The following is a 17,964-nucleotide window of genomic DNA, read 5'->3' as shown; positions in this document are numbered from 1 at the left end:
CTGGTCATCGTGTGCCTGGTGAAGCCGGCAAAACCGTTGTGAATGGCGATGGGTTCGTGGCCCCGCGAGATACAGTAGGCCACGCCGGCGCGGACTGCGGCGTTCATGCCGCCGGCAGGGGCGCCGACGTTGATGAATCCAATCTTCATCCTCTACAGGTCGTTTAGTAAGAGAATACTGATTCCCAAAGCACGTCACATCGACATACCTCGCTGGATTCCAGTAGAGCGTCGTCCACCCTGACATTGGTTGTCATCATGTAGGAAGTGAACATCTCGGCGAACTCGGTGTCGCGAAGGCCCATGGCCGTTTCGAAATCCTTGGCATCAACTGCCTTGGCGACTTGCTTGGTGTCTTGCACAGCCTTCATAAGGGGTCTTCGTGTGATCTGGTTCTCTGTGATGGCGATGAAGCACGTCTCCGTCTCGGGCGTTGCTTCGAGGACAGCCTTGACGGCCTCGACACCCTGGAGGGTGCCGAGCATCCTGTCGTACGCCACGGCGGTGCCGCCGCGCTGGACGTGGCCTAGTGTAGTGATGCGGGTGTCGAGAGCAAGGCCGTCCTTGTTCGCCAGGATGTTCTTGACCATTTCGGAAGTGATCTTGTTGCCGTGCCTGTCGTGAGCGCCCTCGGCAATGATGACAATGGTCTTGCGCTTGCCCAGAGCGCGGTGCTAGAAAGGATTTCGTCAGCTTTCTGTGCCATACAACAGCCGTGGAGCCACCCTGCGCTTACTCTCTTCACAATGGCACTCATGTCTTCCTCCCAGTGGTCGTCTCTAGGCTTTTCCGGGATGAAGATGAAGTCGGCTCCCGTGGCAACGCCAGCCATGAGGGCCAACCAGCCGCAATGGCGACCCATGACCTCGATGACAAAGGCGCGTGCGTGGGACGAGGCAGTGGCCTCGATATAGTCCACCATCTCGCAGATGCGCTCGAGGGCAGAGTAGCAGCCAATGGTGGCATCCGTGCCGGACATGTCGTTGTCGATGGATCCGACAAGACCGACAATGTTGAGGTGCTTGTGCTTCTCCACCTGCTCGGGCTTGAGCTGGCCGGTTGACACGAGCTCCTCGAGGAGGGAGGGCCACTCGGCGCGGAACTTGTCGGCACCGGTCAGGGAACCATCACCACCGCAGATGATGATGGCGTCAATGCCGCTGAGGATCATGTTCTTGGCGGCGGTGAGGCGACCCTTACGCTCGAAAAAAGGCCATGCAACGCTGGGTGCCGATCAGGGTGCCGCCCTGGGAGAGCCAATTGCGGACGTCCCGCCATTCGGCCTTTCTGATGCTGTCGCCGCCCTGGACGAGGCCCTCGTATCCGTCGTACACGCAGTAGGCATCGCAGCCCAGGTGGATGGCCATGCGGACCACAGCACGAACGACACCGTTCATGCCAGGGGAGTCACCTCCCGAGGTCATGACGGCGATCTTCTTCTTCGTGGCCATGATGGCGGTTCGGTCGTCTGTCCGGACGGCCGATGTCCTCTCGCTGAATTCGGGAAGGGAAGGGAAGGGAAGGAAAAGTAGACTAAAATCTAAGAGCTGTCGATGTAAGAAAGAGATGCCACAGCTCAAAGGAGGGGAATTGATAAGGTGGGTGATCCTACAAGGTAGATGTGTAATAGGTTCGGCCAAGGTTTGGAGGGGTACTGGAGGGTGGAACAGGATAGGCAGAGCTGATCAGGCGAGCGGACTAGACCTGCAAAAGCGAACAGCCTCGGAATGCACGAGGCGCGAGGACGAAGTAGATTGGAGGAGCTAGATAGGTAGCCGCTCCCTAAATAAGACCGGTCGTACTGGTTGAGTCGCGGCGGGTGAGGCAGTCGGTGCCGGATTCGGTGGGAAACCTCTGGGCGTCGTGCGAGACACACGCATAGGCGGTCCAGACAGCTAGGGTGTTTTAGCGTGCCAGGGCCTGTGACGTGGGACAGACAGTGGATGGACAGGGGGGGGGGGGGGCACAAGGAACCCCCAAGGGAGAGGGTTTTCGAGAGCTCTTATCGCTTATCGTCGGGCGACGCGGGGTCTTTCAACATGGGCCAACTAGGTACCTTTAACTACTAAGTGGTAGGTACCTTGCAACGAACAGCTTGGGAATGAGGGGTCTGGGCATGTACGTAGGAATATGATCTGATGCTTGGTCCTAACCTGCCCTGTTCTATCCTGTCAGAGGAGGGCAACCTTGCGTCAAGGTCGTGAAAAACAAGATCCATCTTCCCCTCCTATGTCGGACCGGAGTCAGCTTTCTTCGCTCTTTTTTTCTCTCAAAGCCTTGGGGGGGGTTGTTGAGGGAAATTTCCCATCTCCCCCAAGCCTCGTTTGTGAGGGGTTTACGGAGCTCTGAGCTCGAACGGCCCGTCTGGTCTCAAGCCCTGAGAAACAGCCCCCCCTTGGGCCCACTGAGAGGCTCCGTGCCAATGGTGGGTGCGGTGACTGTAATTCTATAATAATACCAGTGAGAAATGGTTCAAGATTGGCTATGGCCCGCGTCTCTGGTACGTCGCCGTTGATTTCGTTCGTTCGCATTCAGGGCCCCGCCAACCTACAGCAGATGGGACCCCCATGCGGTTTAGAACGATGGCAGCTCTCTGTCAGCTCTTTGGGCCACCCATTACGGCATTCATCGCTCTAAGAGACCGCCCAACCCGATGCACCCACTCAACCCGCCTCTGCGACCCACTTGAGCTCCTGCAGCTGGGCACTGATTTGTCGATCCCCCTGCAGGGCTACGTCGGGCTTCTTTGACTTCACCTCAACACCAACTGTCCGAGCACTTGTGCATCACAGCCTTCCGCATCGCAGCCTTCCGCATCCCAATCGAGCAGACGGGGGCAAACTCTTGTGCGGCGCTTTGCACAATGAAAAGACCGACATCGAGGATCCGACGCTAAAATTGAGCCAATTGCTGCCACCGATATCGCCGTGCAACGCACCCCAAGCGCATCATGGCGAACAATCCGACACAATCACCCTACACATCCTTGCGTCCGCCGCCCATTGGCAGTCGCAAACCAAAGAACCTGGGCGAATTCATTGGGAGGATACAGGCCGAACGCGGTTTCCGCAATGTCACCGAGGCAAGCCTCCGCGAGGAGGTCGCGGCCAAGACGAATGGCGAGGCAAAAGAGGACGACATTCAAATGTCCGTGACGGACGACGAAGATGTCGAGGAGGCCAAGGATATACACACAGTCAAGGGCGAAATCATGCGCAATATAGAGTGAGCGGGAAGCGCTGCTTGTATGTTTGAGCGCCTCTGTTAACCAATCGCAGCGCTGCACACAACACAGCCATGGTGGCCCTCGACTTCGTTTCTCTGCTTCTGACCAAGCACAATCCCAACCAGGCGGGAGTCACCTTGTCACAGGCTCTACGCGACTTTGCCGGAATCGGAACGCTTGGGGTGTCCAAGTTCAAGGATTCGGAGCAAGCAGGCGACAAAAGACGAAGGGAAGAGAAGCGGCAAGAGGCCAAGGAAGTTTCCCAGGGATGGACGCTCATGGAAATTGAGCGGACGAAAAAGGCGGCAGAGAAATCGGCCGCCATGCTCGCCAAAGAAGTTGATCGGGAAGAAAAGTACTGGAGCGAGATTCTAGCGGTCAAGCAAAATGGCTGGTCCATGTGTAGATTGCCGGCCGAACGTCATACCCTGGGTGTGAGGTTTGGCTTCACCGAAGGTCAGTGTTTTCCAACCACCATGCTATGCGGCACGTGCTAAACTGCGCAGCATCCTCCGAGTTTCGGAACAACAGCCTTGCACCTCTGCGGCGTGGGGACGACGGCTCGGTCGTGCTGGAGCAGGGGCGAGCAGGGGTCGGCTGCCAACGCATCTCTGTCACGTTGGCAAGAGATGGTGAGATCAGCGGACAGTCCACTACGAGCTCGTCAATTCTAGAGTCGGCCCCACTGCAGGAACGAGTTTTGGAGGCTAGAAACACCATCTTCTCTCAAGAACTGTGGCACGAGCTTCATCGTGAGGCTCATTCTCTAGCCTCTTATGGTGTGCGTGCTAGCGACAGCAGCATCACCTATGAGCCGAAAACGGGCCCTAGCATCAATATCTCTCTGGACACGCTGTTGGGTGTGGCGCCCACGGCCCAGGAAACGAAGCCCGACACCTGGTACGCCGAAGTGACGCAGTTGAGTCTTCATGTGCTCCTCAGCTATGCTCATCGCGAGAACGAGGTGCAGCGCCGGAGGCCGGGACCTCCCCACCAGCGCCGTCACGAACAACACAATCAATATCATCTCATTCGCCCCATCCTATCACGGGCGATCCACGATGTCTCAGTCAGACAGTGCACCCGCCTCGTCGGCGATTTGGTACGTATCTTGCGCCAGTCGGGCATTGAGGAGGCTGCCTTCACTCTTAATAACCCTCAATTCGTCCTGCCCAATTCCGATGCCCTGACTTCGACGTCTTCCAATCGCCCAACAGCAGCCCAAGCTCTCGTCAATCTCCTTCTAGCCCCTTCAGACTTCCAACTCGATGTCACATTGACGCCGCGGGCGAGGATCCAGATTCGCGGCCGTACGTGGTTCCTCCCCCTCACAACTACACAGTACCAGGTTCACCTCCTTCCGCCGCTGGACAGCACGGACGCAACCCAAAACTCTCTCTTGACTTCCTGCCCTCCGTACCGAGAGCGGGACGGCTACCCAGACCTCCAGTCTCTGAAGGTCTATCTTCTGACTGCTATACCACGCGCTCTCGCCGACCTATATCTGCCGCTAGCCGAATCACTGGGCTCCAACCCCTCTCAGGCGACTACGGAGCCCGCAGCAGAGACCAGCGATCCTATTTGGGTCAAATCGGTCCGCGGCAACGCCATTCAGGACAGCACGCGCGATGCGCGCGAGATTGCTTTTGAGCTCGACGAAAAGAGCAACGCCGATGGGTCAGAAAGGCTCACTCTGAAGGCCTCCGGGATCTGGTGCGAGGGCAGCGAAGCGCGCACCAAATTCGAGCATTTCGACGGTGTCCCCGGTGGCGAGGGTCAGGCGTCACCAGCCAAGATCAAAATCAAGGACATCATCGAGGCGGTCGTTACGGCTACGGAGGCTGTCTAGTCGCCGCCCGTTCCTGTTGGTGACCAAGAACTGTCACATATGCCTGGTGCGCTGTTGGCCGAGGCAGATGGCCGCTGGAGTCCAGTCCAGTTTTTCTTCGACATGAGTTGATGAGACTGAGAAAGCTTTGGTGTGCATTGCTTCCCGACTTTGGAAGCTGCGGCATCGGGGCAGATACGACCGATGCCGGCTGGGGCATGCTTTCGTATGAACTGAAGCTATAAAGAACGTACCAGACATCAGCCTGTCGCGAGGTATACAAAGCACATCGGCCACGATGAACCACCTTTCAGTAGCCTCTAGGTAGCCAAGATACCCACTCTGAGCTTCCACAATGAAAATCCTGCGCGTTTGACATGAGATGCGATGCTGCGTAGAGTGCAAAAGGGAAAGGGCAATTTCAAGCTCGTTTACAGAATCGCATCGTCGCGCTCAACATTTGCCATGGTTGCAAGTGGCCGTCCCACGCACCCAGCGGCGATTTCGCGTTCCAGAATTGCTACAGCCTGCCATCATGTACCTCTAGTGTGCTAGTCTTCTGTGTTATTGATTAAATGCTGGCGCGGCCCTCCAAAGTCATTGCGCCCCCAAGTCATGATTTCGGCTCCTGGGACGGAGACTTGCCACGGGAAACAAGATGTCTCACGGACTCTTTGATATGATCCACGCTACTCACCTATCTTTGGCATGTCGCCTGAATGCAGCAGGGAAATGTCCCTGGGCGCACCCGGGAAGGTGTCTGGGGTTCTTCTAGTGAGACCATGTGTTTATGAGCACATTCTACCAGGTCTTCACCCCAAGCTACAACAAACGCAGGATGCAGGCTCCATGGGCTCCGGAAATGTTACTTCTGATAGTTAGGTCAGCACGAGGCGCTGCACCCATGGATTGTCTGGGCAATTCATGCCCAGCGGACAGCATCATTCACCAATAGAGCATGCATCACAGTATCGCAACAAACGCAAAGAAGCTAAACCCAAAATGAGCTATTTGTCCTGGCCTCCTCTATCTTCCCTCAAAATCAGTCTGTGCGTATCCCCGGAAGATGATCCAGATAGACGCCCGGCGCCTGTTGACTGAGAAGCAACTCCGAAACCTTGATGCTATCATGTTCTCCGTGGCCCCTAACGCCACACCCATATCATTGCTGGGTCTAGATGAGATAGCATGATGCCTGCCCTGTAGTGGATCCCAACCGGAGAACGCAAAATGCAGCCATACTGCTTAGAAAACTCGCGGAAACCCCAGCATACGTGACAGGTTCAGACACCTCAGAACCCGAAGAGGTGGCGAAGATCCGCCATACTGAGACCCATGCCCTTGCTGGCCTTACCATCAAGGGCGGCCTCGATAGCTTCCCGCTTCTTCGTCTGAATTTCCATGATGCGATCCTCGACCGAATCTTTGACGAGAATACGGTAGACCTTAACCTCGTTCTGCTGTCCGATGCGGTGGACGCGATCTACGGCCTGCATCTCGACAAATGGGTTCCAGAACGGATCCAAAATAATGACGCGGGACGCCTGGACAAGGTTGAGACCTGCGTTTCCGGCCTTGAGGGAAATCAACATGAGCTTGGTCCTGGGATTCTCGCGGAACCTTTGAGCAGACTTAAAGCGATCCTTCATGTTCATATCGCCGTCGTAGCGCACATGGCCAACATGTTTGAGCTCTTCGTCCTTTTGGAGAGCGATTTCCATCAGGTCAATAAACATGGTCCACTGGGAAAAGATCAAAGTCTTGGCCCGTCCATCCGATTCATCTCTGATCTGCTTGATGAGGTCGACACAGGCCTGTACTTTAGCTGAAGTCATCCAGTGCTTTGACAGGTAGCGGCGGTAGTCGCGGCCATCCTGGGCCGATCTCTTCGCCGACTTGCGAAGTGCCTTGAGCATCGTCGCCTTGACTTTACGCCTTGGACCCTTCGGCTTTGCCTGTTTGTTCTTGGTTGTACCACGCTTGCTTTTGGTCTGCTGTTTTGCCTCGATGTGACGCGAAGGGGCACCTGCAGTAGATGACTCGTCATCCTCATCGTCGACTACGAAGCCTTGGAGATTGCCTCTGGCGTCGACATCATCCGCACTTTCTTCCTCGTCATCGGAAGAGAACTCGTCAGATTCTTCACCTCCGCTATTATCGATTTCTTCCCGTTCCCCATTGGCGTGGTTCACCTCTGCGTCGAGAAGCTCAGGCATGTGAAGCAGCTTGAAGGTCGAGAGATCAATGACTTTCTCCGTCTCCAGTGGTTCACGGCAGACAGCGCACCTAATCTGTTGCACATTCTCACCGCGGCGGATATTATCACGCTCGCCGTTTTCAACATGAGTGCGGAGACAGTCAGAACACATGTAGTGTCCGCATGGGAAGGGGATTGCAGGGTTGGGAATCTTGTCCAGGCAGACAGGACAGTCAAAGCCTTCGAGAGATTCCATAGCTCCGCGCACTTGCTCGATGAGACGCTTGATAACTGGTGCTTTGAGTGTCACGGCAAGTTCCAAAGCCGCTTCCTTGTCGCGATTTAGGGGCACGCTTTCTTCATCATCGAGCACGAGGTGAGGATGACAAACTGCCTGTCTCATTCGTAGCAGCTGGACGAGCAAGACCGAGTATTGCTTGTGCGAAGTGCCCTCCCTGATATAAGCATTGAAGATGACTTGGGCGTTCTCTGTGACGGCTTTGTAGTATTGCAGCTGCTCTCCTTCCAACTCGATGTGGACGATCTCTTCAGTTTTCTCAGGGAGCTGCAAAATTCGCTGCCCGTTGATCTCTGACTTCTTGTCGCGTCGGAGCATGGTCTTCTGAAGGAGCACCCTAAAGGCGTTCAAGGCCGGGCCAGGATTCGCACCCTTCTTGAGGGGCCCGAAGGTGCGGTGGAATATTGCCCAGTCATTATAGGGTTCGATTTGTAGAAACCGGTAAAAGGGGTAGATTTCGTGTAGAGTATTCATCATGGGTGTACCCGTGAGGCACCATCGGTGCTTTGCCATCAATGCAGTAGCAGCAAGGGAGGTCTTCCCCTTTCGATTTTTGATCATCTGAGCTTCGTCGAGAACGATGCGGTGGAACATGCTTTTAGTAGGGTGGAAAAGTCTGACGCTCTGGGCAAGCAAGGCATCGTTATCTTGGTCGACGTTGCGACCCGCGGCTTGTGTCCAGAAGGTGGTCACTTTCTTGTGTTCGCTGCATAGAGTCTGGTACGTTGTCAGGACTACGTCGTGTCGCATCAGTTCGTCTGCGCATGGTCGGTTGTTTTCGTGGAAGATGCAAATGCTGAGCTGGTGGTCCGGCAACAACTTGTCTTTTATCTCTTCCTCCCACTGTCTGACGAGAGAAAGAGGAGCGACAATAAGCGTAGTCTGTTGACTGTCAGTGAGGATCAGAATGAGGGGCCTGCTAAAGTGGGAAGCATACTCGACTGCCGTTCTGAGCGGGATTTGCCATCATCAATGCCAAGGTTGAGATGGTCTTCCCCAGACCCATATCGTCGCCTAAGATTCCGCCTTTGCGGACGCTTGCTTCCTGTTTCTTCATCCAGGTCAAGGCCTGTTTCTGGTGAGCGTATAGGGGATAACGCAAGCCAGGTGGCACATCAACCTGCTGGTCATCCGGAGTCTCAGCTCCGAGGGTGCGGACAAACTGCTCAATATGTTGGCGCTGTCTTTCCTCCTCGCCAATATTTGCCTGTCGTTGATAGGCTGATCCAGGAGAGTCAATTTCCAATATGCGATGCAGATCTCGTTGTGTATTCTCTTCTAGAGCATCTCCACTTCCGTAGGTCATGGTATTGAAATCGATTTGACTTGTACGCTGGATTGTTGCGGCCAACCCCGTGAGTGCCGGCTGCTGCCGCGGCGAACCATCGCGGCGCATGATGTTCATAGCGCCATTGTTGGGGGCTCTCCAGCTTTGTTGGTGCCCAAACAGGGAAGCTGGCACTGGAGAGCTCGACCGGGAGGACTCTGGTCTGACCAAGCGCTCCTCTAGGAAAATGGGAGAACTGGTCATGGGGTTGGTGAGGCCCTGGCGACGAGTCTCGGTCTTGGATCTTTTCTGTGCGACGGCAGCCTCTATCTTATCGTCGGCTCTGCGACATGTCAGTAAGAAGTTATCAAGCATGCCAGCAGTGAGCGACAAGGACTGACTGTGTAAGATCCATAACAGAACTGTCGCTAGCAGTTGAGCTACGGCGGCTGCCAACGAACGCCTGACGCTTGCTGCGACCGGGGCTCATGGCGTCATGTGCACCTTGGACGCTGTTCAGGCCGCGCTTGCTCCGTGATCGTAAGTCGCTCTGTCCGTAACCTGAACCGTGGCTTGAGGACGCCATATCGCCAGGCATGTGTGACGGGAACCCGGGCTGGCGGGTTTGATGGCTGTAAAGACCTGAAGAGTAGTGTCAACTCGGTGCCGAAGACTCATTGGGAAATGGTACATGAGGATGAACAGTAGTTCAGGGTTTGGGACATCGATGACTTCATGGGGCGTACGGAAGGCAGTGTAGAAAAGGAAAAGTCGAACGTGGGCGACATTTGTAAGAATAGGGGGCAAATCAAGAACTGCAGACTGCCATTGTCCTTTCATGCGCGAGATGGTAGCCCGGCTATGCTTTGTTGGGCAGGCTATACGATTTGGAAGGAGAGGGAGGTTCCACTTACTATTGGGGGGGATGGCACGATGGCTCGCGGGAGAGGCTGTCTCATTCCCAGTCCCTGCGTGGACCGGCGCATTTACTTCGTGATACGCGGATGGATATGTACGATGGCCGTAGAACCGCGAGAACGAGTCATTGGGCCAATCGGCGGTGATGCGCGCATCTGGAAATCGCGTTGCGATGCGCCACTTGCTCTCCTCGGCAGCATCGATCTGTTCGCAGAGAGACGCAATCTTGCGCCTAGTTGTGCGGATTTGAGCGTCGAGGAAAGTGTCATGGCCGTCTCGAGGCAGCTTTTTGAGGTAGTCCTGCTCGGCTTTGAGAGTATCACGAAGCTGTCGAATGTTGTACTCGGCATTTGTGAGTGCGGCGTCGCCCTGATAAGCCCGCGAGTCGGCCATAGTCTCGGCAAGCCTTGGATGGACCAGGCTCCGGATGGTGTTGTAGTAGGGAAGGAGCTTGAGATATGACGCGCGGTAGGCCGAAGGTTCGATATTGGACGAGTCAGGGACAGGAGTGATATCAAATACCAATGAGAGAAAGATCTTGAGAGTAATAAGGTAGGTGGTAACCTAAGTCGACCTGTGTCGTGTAAAGTGGCGTCGATGAAAGAAGATGAGATGATTCAGAGCCCGATATCGTCCACTCTGGATATTGGTGTGCCCTTGCGCTGGAGTAAGGGATTCTGAGGCAGGCGGCAAAGGACTACTCTATGAGCTGCCTGATGAGGCGATGCGAGCGTCCTAAAAAGCGCGGCGTCAGTACGGTCTGGGGCAGGACTTTGAATCGTTCACTACACGTGAATGCCAACTTGGGCTGATCAAATATGTCTGTGGAGATGGGAAGACCCTACGCCCGGAAGCCTGGGGGAAGCTTATACCTCTTGTCGATACTAATGAAGTGAGCGACATGGAAATCGCAAGGCATTGAGTACCCGAGTCGGAAGTCCGAGGGTCGGTATGTAAATGATGATGGTGGTGTAGTGAAGATGGGTACAGTAGGGAATGAAAGTGTAAAATAGCGTGGCCACTTCAGGTCAAGAAGGCATCCGTACGGTGCATGCGTGAAGGGGCGAAAGTGCTGAAGGCTGGCAGGCAGACACGTCAACAACTAGATTTCGCGGTGACATGTTTGGCAAGGAAGGCGCACTGGTGCATGTCACAGCTCACAGTCAGGCTGGCGATGCGGAAGGTGCAGAAAGACGGATTGCATGCTGTGGATGACCGGGAGGCATTCTTCGGAAGCTCTTGCCCCACTTTGACGTCCGCGAACACTGCGAGCTACAGGGCCCTCGTGCGAAACGAAGAGATACTCAGAGCCCGGGGGGGGGCAGTACATGATGAGACCTCTATGTGCCGGCTGTTCCTGACTACCTGCCTGCGTAGCATACACACAGTACTGTTATCGCTGCGGTCTTCCATGTGGGAAACGAACACAAGGCCCAGCTCACTGACCGAGTCCTCATCCGGAACGTGACTCAGCAAAATGGCACCCTCAATCTTAGGGACTGGTAATGTGCGGGCTCGCATTCAAGGCGCCACCCTCACCGACTAAGGTAGCTGATTTAGACAACCTGCGAACATATCCAAGTGAACATCATCAAAGTTGACTCCTTCTGCAGAAGAAGACCAATAGTCAGTCAAAAGCCAACGCAGGCTCCCTGTACAATTAGTGCCTGCAGTACTCTCTCTACCAATGCTCGCACCAGAACGCCGATGAATCCGTCCAAATCCTACACGCAAAAGTGCTCAACCCCTCGTCACGAAAATCTGAACCAAGAAAATCATCAATCCGACCCTGACCCGTTGATCTTATCCCAAGCATCTCCAATCTTGCCTGTCACCCAATCCCAGGCATGCTTGATGCCATCTCCAATGCTCGTTGCAAGGTCCTTGTCAGGATCGTCGCCCCCTGTTGGCGTAGCGCTGGGGCTTGGCGCCGTAGATGTGGGCTCCTTCGTCGACACGCTCGCCACCTCCTCCGTGCTTACAGCGACTGCAGGGGTTATCGTTTCTTTTGTGGTAGAATCGACGGCCGCGGTAGTCGAAGAAGTGGTCGGCTCAGGATCTGCCAGTTCGGTTGGTGCGTCCTCCGGCTTGTGGAGGCCGGAAAGTTTGAGGGGAAGGCGAAGTGTGCCGTTGTTCGGCTTCGGCACGAGTCCGACTGAGTCACAGAGTATATTGTAGACCTCAGTGTTTTCTGTCACGCGTTAGTGCTGCCGCTTCTCACAGCTTTTGGGGAAGAGGGGGTGGAACGACGTACGGAAGGGCGCAATCTCGCTGTTGGGCGGGTGATGGAACGCTGGCCCGCGAGCGATGAAAATGGCTCGCATGAGAGGATGCTCGTGGTCATAGCCATGGAGGCCCCGAGGGTGATAGATCTCGCCCTTCTCGACGGCTGCTGCGACATCAAACTCATTCTTGGCAGCGATGGCCCAGCCCGTCTTGGGCACGATCCACAACGGCGCGATTCGTTGGTTTTTGGAAAAATGATAACGCTCGGGCATATTCACGTCTCGAAGGTAGACCTCAAAGTTGGGGTTCGTCTTGGTCTTTTCCTCCAAGCCGTCATACAGCCGTTGGAGATCAGCAGGGTCCTTGGGACGCAGACCATAGAGCGGCCAGCCATCTGTGTGCTCGATCTTGTCGACGTCGACAAGGTCCTCGAGCTGCATGACCCGCGCGGTATCCGTCGACGCCATGCCGTGATCCGAAACGACGATGACGTTGACGATGTGTGTCAGGTTGCGGGCCTCGAGCCCAGCGAACAGCTCCTCCATCATGCCGTCGGCGGACTCAATGGTAGCACGGATCTCCGTGCTGTTGGGTCCATATCTGTGGCCATCGCCATCGACATTGGGCACATAGGCAGCAATGAGCTGCGGGCGCATCTCTGCCACGGCAACGGCATGGTCTTCTTTGCCGGGCATGTCTAGGAACTCGAGGATGCGACTGACTTTGTTGGCCAGCAGCTCCTTGCCGTTGTACTTGTCGAGGAAGCTAGGCTCGACACCGTCAATGTGCGCCTCGCTGCCGGGCCACATGTGGACTGCCGTCCGGATGCCCTGCCTCTCAGCGGTCACCCAGAAAGGTTCGCCGCTCCACCACTTGGGATCGAGACTCCGAGCGGGGTCCGTGTAATAGAACTCTGCCTGAAGCTCGGGGTCCCAGAATGTGTTGCCCACGATGCCGTGGCTCTCCGGGTACAAGCCGGTGGCCAAGGTATAGTGGTTCGGAAACGTGACCGATGGAAAGGACGGCATCATGTACTTGGGCGAAACGCCTTCGGCAACGAAAGCGTTGAGCCGTGGGGTGATACCTCTCTGCAGGAAATCGGCGCGAAAGCCGTCCAGGCTGATGATGATCGTTGTCGGCGCGAACAGGGCAGTGCCGTTGCTCACCAGCTGCGGCCTGGTCCTGGCGGAGTTCTTGCCGAGCGAGAGCTTCCAGGCGAGGAGGAGAAGGATGGTGAAGCCGACAGCGATCAAGGTGTGCATGAGGAGCCATCTGCGCCAGCTGCGCCTCCGGTCCGACTTTGCGCTCGCGACCATGCCCAGTCTCCGCCGGTCGAGCTCGTTGCTGTCTTCCCTATCGCTGCTGTCGCCGGTGCTGCTTCCCTCTTTCATGCCGCCCTCCTCCATCTCGTACATCAAGCCGCCATCCTCGCCATGAGACGCCATCTCCATCAATTTTTCCTTCTTCTGCCTCCTTCTCGTTTTGCGTTGATGGCGCTTCTCGTTCGTGTAGTCGTCGGCCGACTCGTCATTGACGGACAAATTCGAGTCGCTTGCCCGTCGCAGCAGGCGCAGAGGATTCGGAAGGGCGAGGCCGGAGCCTCGCCGCTGGGATTCTTGCCGTTGTCGTCTCGAATCGGTCACCAGACGGTCTACCTCGTCCTCCTCCATGAACACTATCCTGTCAGCAGCGCGAAGTTCACGGCTGTTCCGGGCGCGGAGCTGGAGCTGGTCGTCGTCGCTGTCGGAGTCTTGGTCGCTCGGGCTGTGGAGGGATGCGGCGTCGTCGTCGTAGCCCACCGGCGATAGGAGGTGGGCCGCACCCTCGCGATCGCCATGGAGCGACTGGGTGTTGAGTGGTCGAAGCGACATGGCGATGGTGTTTGATCGTTCGCGTGTCGTCAATGCCAGCGAGGCCAGATGGAAGCACGTCAGACCATCAACAAATTGATGCTGATGATGATGCTTGTCAAGGACAGGATCGCTCTCGGAATCAAGATTGAATTGGCGTCCCTCAAGGTTGCGCCGCCCAAGATGCGGCCGCCGACCCGGCACTTTCCATCATCCCGTGGCCTAAAAAGGCATAGTCCAGGCCCAAAATCGCAACTTCAGCGGAGAAGCACAGGCCAGTCCGAGTCAAGGGTCCAGCGCCTTCGTTAGGGGTCCAACCACACAGCCAGCCTTGTCCAAGACGGTCCATTTTATCAACTCTCTGTATGATGAGGCATCAGCATATGAAATGGTTGACAAAAGTACCAGCTTCTGACTGGGTTTTTGTCTACGGTTCTTATCCTTTCACTTTCCATATTCTCCTTCTTGCGAGTGACCCTGCAAGCGTAGCCACCTGATAAGGCTGATTTGATTGATCAACTCTGCCCACCTCAGTGGAGGCTCCCCTGGTCTTCCTCACCAGACGGGGTTGGCGGATTGCATAGGGCCCTTTCCTCACCATGGTCTGAATGCCAGCGAGCACTGCAGGTGCGCTGCTCGCTGCTCGATTGACGTCTAGAAGGTCTAGAAGGTCTCGCTCTGCTATAGAGGAGGAATGCTGGCCGTGTTCAACAAGTGCACATAGACTCGGACTGTAGAGATCCACAAACTGACGACCTCGCTGGAGCATTTGGATTCAAAAGCTCAAACATGAGGAGCAAGATTGTCCCAGTATCCGTAAGCAGGTACCCAAGACGCCAGCTGTGTCAAATGATGGCCGTGCGATCGAGTCAATGAGCCCTCTGGCGGGTGTAGCAATTCAACTGGTGCTAATTGATCCAGCAACGAAGGTGCCTGGGGCGCCCACAACAGACTTCCGAGCCGAGTGTGATGAGCTGTTCATGCAAGCTGGCCATCATCAGCTCGGTCACTCGATTGGTGTCGCGTTTGGTCAACGGTCGAAACCTTGTCATTTGCTATCACGGCTTCGGCTCGGACATCATTGGATATGGGTTTTCGAGCCGGGCCTTGATCGAATCGACGTCGCGAAACGTAAGCGCACTGCACCTCCCGTCGGTATGAGTCAACGGGCGCAAGGCCCCGCTACCGAGCTCGGGCGGCTTCTCCTCCGTCTGACCACCCCGAACACCCATCATGTCTGCCATTCACGTGTCTCAACTAGCATGAGGTGGCCGTGTGTGAATTACGATTACCTCGCCGTACCGGCTAAATCTCGAGCTGGCGAATGACAGAAGCTCAACAGAAGCTTGGTTGGGTGCTTTGCCGTCACAAGCGGTGCTTATGTTCGTCGGCCTGTCAATTTTGAACTCGCTTTCTCGGTGACTCGAAGGACAGAAACCGAGCCGAGTTGTCATCCCGCCAGGCAGCAAGCCGCTATTGCTCCTGTCAGTCGAAGGGCGTGTTCATGATGTATATAGTCCGACGCGACCGTCGTGATCAACAGCCACAGAAAGCCGGCATCAATATTCAACACACGCCTCACGGTGAATGAGACTACAGTAGCGCAAGATCGCAGCACTTCCACGTCCACAGCACAGCACCGCAGCGTCACGCCATCACAATGCCGTCCAACAGGTCACATAACCCCTCTATTTACGAGTCAGCCATGGTCATACCCGGCCTAGAGCGAGCAATGATGCCTCGCAGTCCACCGCAAGCCAAAAACCCAAAGCCAGCCAGGCAAAACAATGCAGCAGCGGCAGCGGCCATGGCTTCACAGACAACCCTTGTCCCCGAGACGCCCGACGCCCCGCTCGGTAAGGAGTTGACAGGTGACAGTCGAAAGAACGCAGGTATGTCCCAAGCGACTTGTTTTCTTCGTTTTCATCCGATCTCATGCCAACTCTATTAAACGACACTGGTCTTACTTAACCTTTGAGACTAATATTGGGCCTTGCGCAGATTCGACCGCGGAAGACCGCCCGAACATGCTGAAACGCCTCCTCAAGAAGGCGTCGTCCTGATCATACGAACCCTCCCATGTAGACCAGGGGTGAAGGAGGGGCGTCAAGGGGCAGGACGGGGTGGTAAACTTGCTGGCGGCTCGTGCGGCGGTCTTTGGCCTTGTCGGCACCGGGCCAGCTCCCGATGGGCCAAGAGGAGCACGGACGGAATCGCCTCGTTGGTTCCGGGCGGCATCAGCCCCCCGGGGAGGGACCCGGCGGGAGCTCCGCGCACCAGTCCGGCGAAGAAGGGGGTAGTACCGCCGTGCCCGTGTGGGTGGTGTCCTCTCTCTCACCCCTCCTCGCCCCTCCTCCTCCTCTTTTTTTTTTTTTTTTGATCACCCCCTCCTGTGAGGAGGTCATGGATCTCTCTTTCACTTGCCTTTTCCCTCGCACACTTTTGGCTCCGCCCCCCAGTGTCTTCGTCCCAGCTCATGTTGCATGTGCTTTCGTTTCATTTATCAGCAAGCTTCTCGGTTTGTGGTCATTTGGCATCGTTGCTAATGGCTGGTCGTTCTTGGGTTTTCTGCGTCTTTTCATATCCTAAATTAATACGAACCAATCCAAGAGCAGACCTGACTCGCCGAGCGTTTCCATATTATTGATGTCCAGTCTGCCCAGGGGTCACGACCTATACAAGTTCGCAATCCTACGGAGGATGCAAAAGAGTGTCATGGTGGCATCGAAGGAACCCGATTTTCCGGGACTGGGTCCCGGCCTGATCTCGATCCGGATCTATCACCGGATTTATGTATCGTGGCCTCGTCGACAAGAAAAGGCGAGCTGACGCGACTATTAGCCAAGGCAGGCTAGGCGAAGCAAGGTCGCGGACAAATCGTTACCCGTGATGAGGCCGCAACAGCCGCCCCCGACCATCGCACGCCCGCCTCAATGTCCAGCCCTTGAAGGGGACAGCGAGCGTGCGCGTTCTAGCCTTTTAGCTGCATGCCAGCCCAGCGATCGGCCCATCTGGCAATCGAGGAGAGGGGGGCGGGAGGCCCAAGTGACCGGGCTGTGGGCTCGACGATTTGGTCGCAGGATGCACGCACCTTGGCGACTGCTCCGTTATCCCCTCCGAAAGGCTTGCCGTCAGGGCTAGGGGGTTGGCTAAGGGAGTGCATCGTGTGCGACAGTGGATCGAGACCAGGGAAGGGCAGTATACCTTGCCAAGCTGGATTGTGCGCCGTGCACCATGACGAATAGTCCATGCAACACGTCGCCTTTGCCAGGGTTTGGGCGCAACATGTACTTTTGATTCGCAGATCAGGGGCCAACAAAGCGCAAGCAGTTAGTTGTACGTGGGGTGGCAGTGGGAGCATGCCTGCACGCGAAACGGTTACTGATATGGCGCTTAAGAGGCAGACAGTAAACGGCGATCAATCGGCCGGCCTCGTACCTTGGGCAGGAGAATACTCATTGTGCGACTGAATCTGACATGAACAGCAATTCCCTAGTGGTCGTCGCTTCAGTCGTGGGATTCAGGGCTGGACAACTCTACCATAAGATAGATACCTCCTACCGTGTCGATCCAGCAGTAGGGACAATTGCCCCCTCCCTCCTGAGGACATTGACCCGGAAAATTTAAGGTTTCCATATTGATGCCTGCCACTTGATGCAAGCAGTGTTGGAGGCAAGGCTTGAGAATGACAGTGCATTCATTTGCATCTCCACGATCCCAACATACCACCCTGCACTCTTCAAGATCCCCATCCCACCTTTCGGGTCATCCACTGGCGCGCTGAAGAACCCACGGACCCTGTCCCCCTCAGTAAACGGCGAGCTAAGGTAGGTAAGGTAGGGGGAAGGGGGGGGGGTGTTGGTGCCTTGACAAGGGATGAATGGACCTGTCCATCTACCTACCTTGCCTGCCAAGGTGGCATTTGATTTGTAGCCAGCTCAGTCTGACTCCTTACCCCAATCGTAGAGCAGTACACATTTCTTCTCCCGCATATTCTGATCATCACGAGGACTGACGGAGTCAACAAAAAAAAAAAGCCGAGCGGGGACGCGCTGTGTATGCTTCCCTCCGAACAGTGCCCCCCCCCCCGGAAGCAGCAAGGGGGTTGTCCCCACGAAGAGCCATGATGCCCTCTCACCCAAGCCGTAAGACGGA

At 55.8% G+C, this 17,964-nt stretch overlaps 4 protein-coding genes across 4 annotated transcripts in view; 1 reads left to right on the top strand and 3 right to left on the bottom strand.

Annotated features, from left to right (window-relative positions):
- Nucleotides 1-1,450, bottom strand: part of VDBG_01664 (6-phosphofructokinase) — a gene marked incomplete at both ends in the record, with an annotated part of 2,566 nt that extends 1,116 nt beyond the window's left edge. Inside the window, 4 exons of the mRNA XM_003007430.1 lie at nucleotides 35-152; nucleotides 209-673; nucleotides 736-1,200; nucleotides 1,268-1,450. Coding sequence (XP_003007476.1) covers nucleotides 35-152; nucleotides 209-673; nucleotides 736-1,200; nucleotides 1,268-1,450 — 1,231 coding nt within the window. The remainder of the gene's footprint in view (nucleotides 1-34; nucleotides 153-208; nucleotides 674-735; nucleotides 1,201-1,267) is intronic.
- Nucleotides 1,451-2,949: 1,499 nt separating this feature from the next.
- On the top strand, nucleotides 2,950-5,074 carry VDBG_01663 (mediator of RNA polymerase II transcription subunit 17; the record flags this gene model as incomplete). Its single annotated transcript, XM_003007429.1, has 3 exons — nucleotides 2,950-3,224; nucleotides 3,278-3,681; nucleotides 3,732-5,074. The coding sequence occupies 3 exons, from the start codon at nucleotides 2,950-2,952 to the stop codon at nucleotides 5,072-5,074; spliced, it is 2,022 nt and encodes a 673-aa protein (XP_003007475.1).
- Nucleotides 5,075-6,345: 1,271 nt separating this feature from the next.
- VDBG_01662 (ATP-dependent helicase RIS1) lies at nucleotides 6,346-10,126 on the bottom strand (the record flags this gene model as incomplete). The annotated part of the gene is made up of 4 exons (XM_003007428.1): nucleotides 6,346-8,430; nucleotides 8,486-9,158; nucleotides 9,217-9,457; nucleotides 9,730-10,126. 4 exons carry the CDS (start codon nucleotides 10,124-10,126, stop codon nucleotides 6,346-6,348), a joined length of 3,396 nt encoding a protein of 1,131 aa, XP_003007474.1.
- Nucleotides 10,127-11,511: 1,385 nt separating this feature from the next.
- VDBG_01661 (ectonucleotide pyrophosphatase/phosphodiesterase family member 3) lies at nucleotides 11,512-13,830 on the bottom strand (the record flags this gene model as incomplete). The annotated part of the gene is made up of 2 exons (XM_003007427.1): nucleotides 11,512-11,924; nucleotides 11,988-13,830. The coding sequence occupies 2 exons, from the start codon at nucleotides 13,828-13,830 to the stop codon at nucleotides 11,512-11,514; spliced, it is 2,256 nt and encodes a 751-aa protein (XP_003007473.1).
- Between the last annotated feature and the right edge of the window lie 4,134 nt (nucleotides 13,831-17,964).

This window comes from Verticillium alfalfae, genomic scaffold (genome assembly GCF_000150825.1).
Source record: "Verticillium alfalfae VaMs.102 supercont1.2 genomic scaffold, whole genome shotgun sequence".
Classification (NCBI taxonomy): domain Eukaryota; kingdom Fungi; phylum Ascomycota; class Sordariomycetes; order Glomerellales; family Plectosphaerellaceae; genus Verticillium; species Verticillium alfalfae.
The sequence above is the reverse complement of the archived record's forward strand: the minus strand, read 5'-3'. Positions and strand labels throughout refer to the sequence as shown.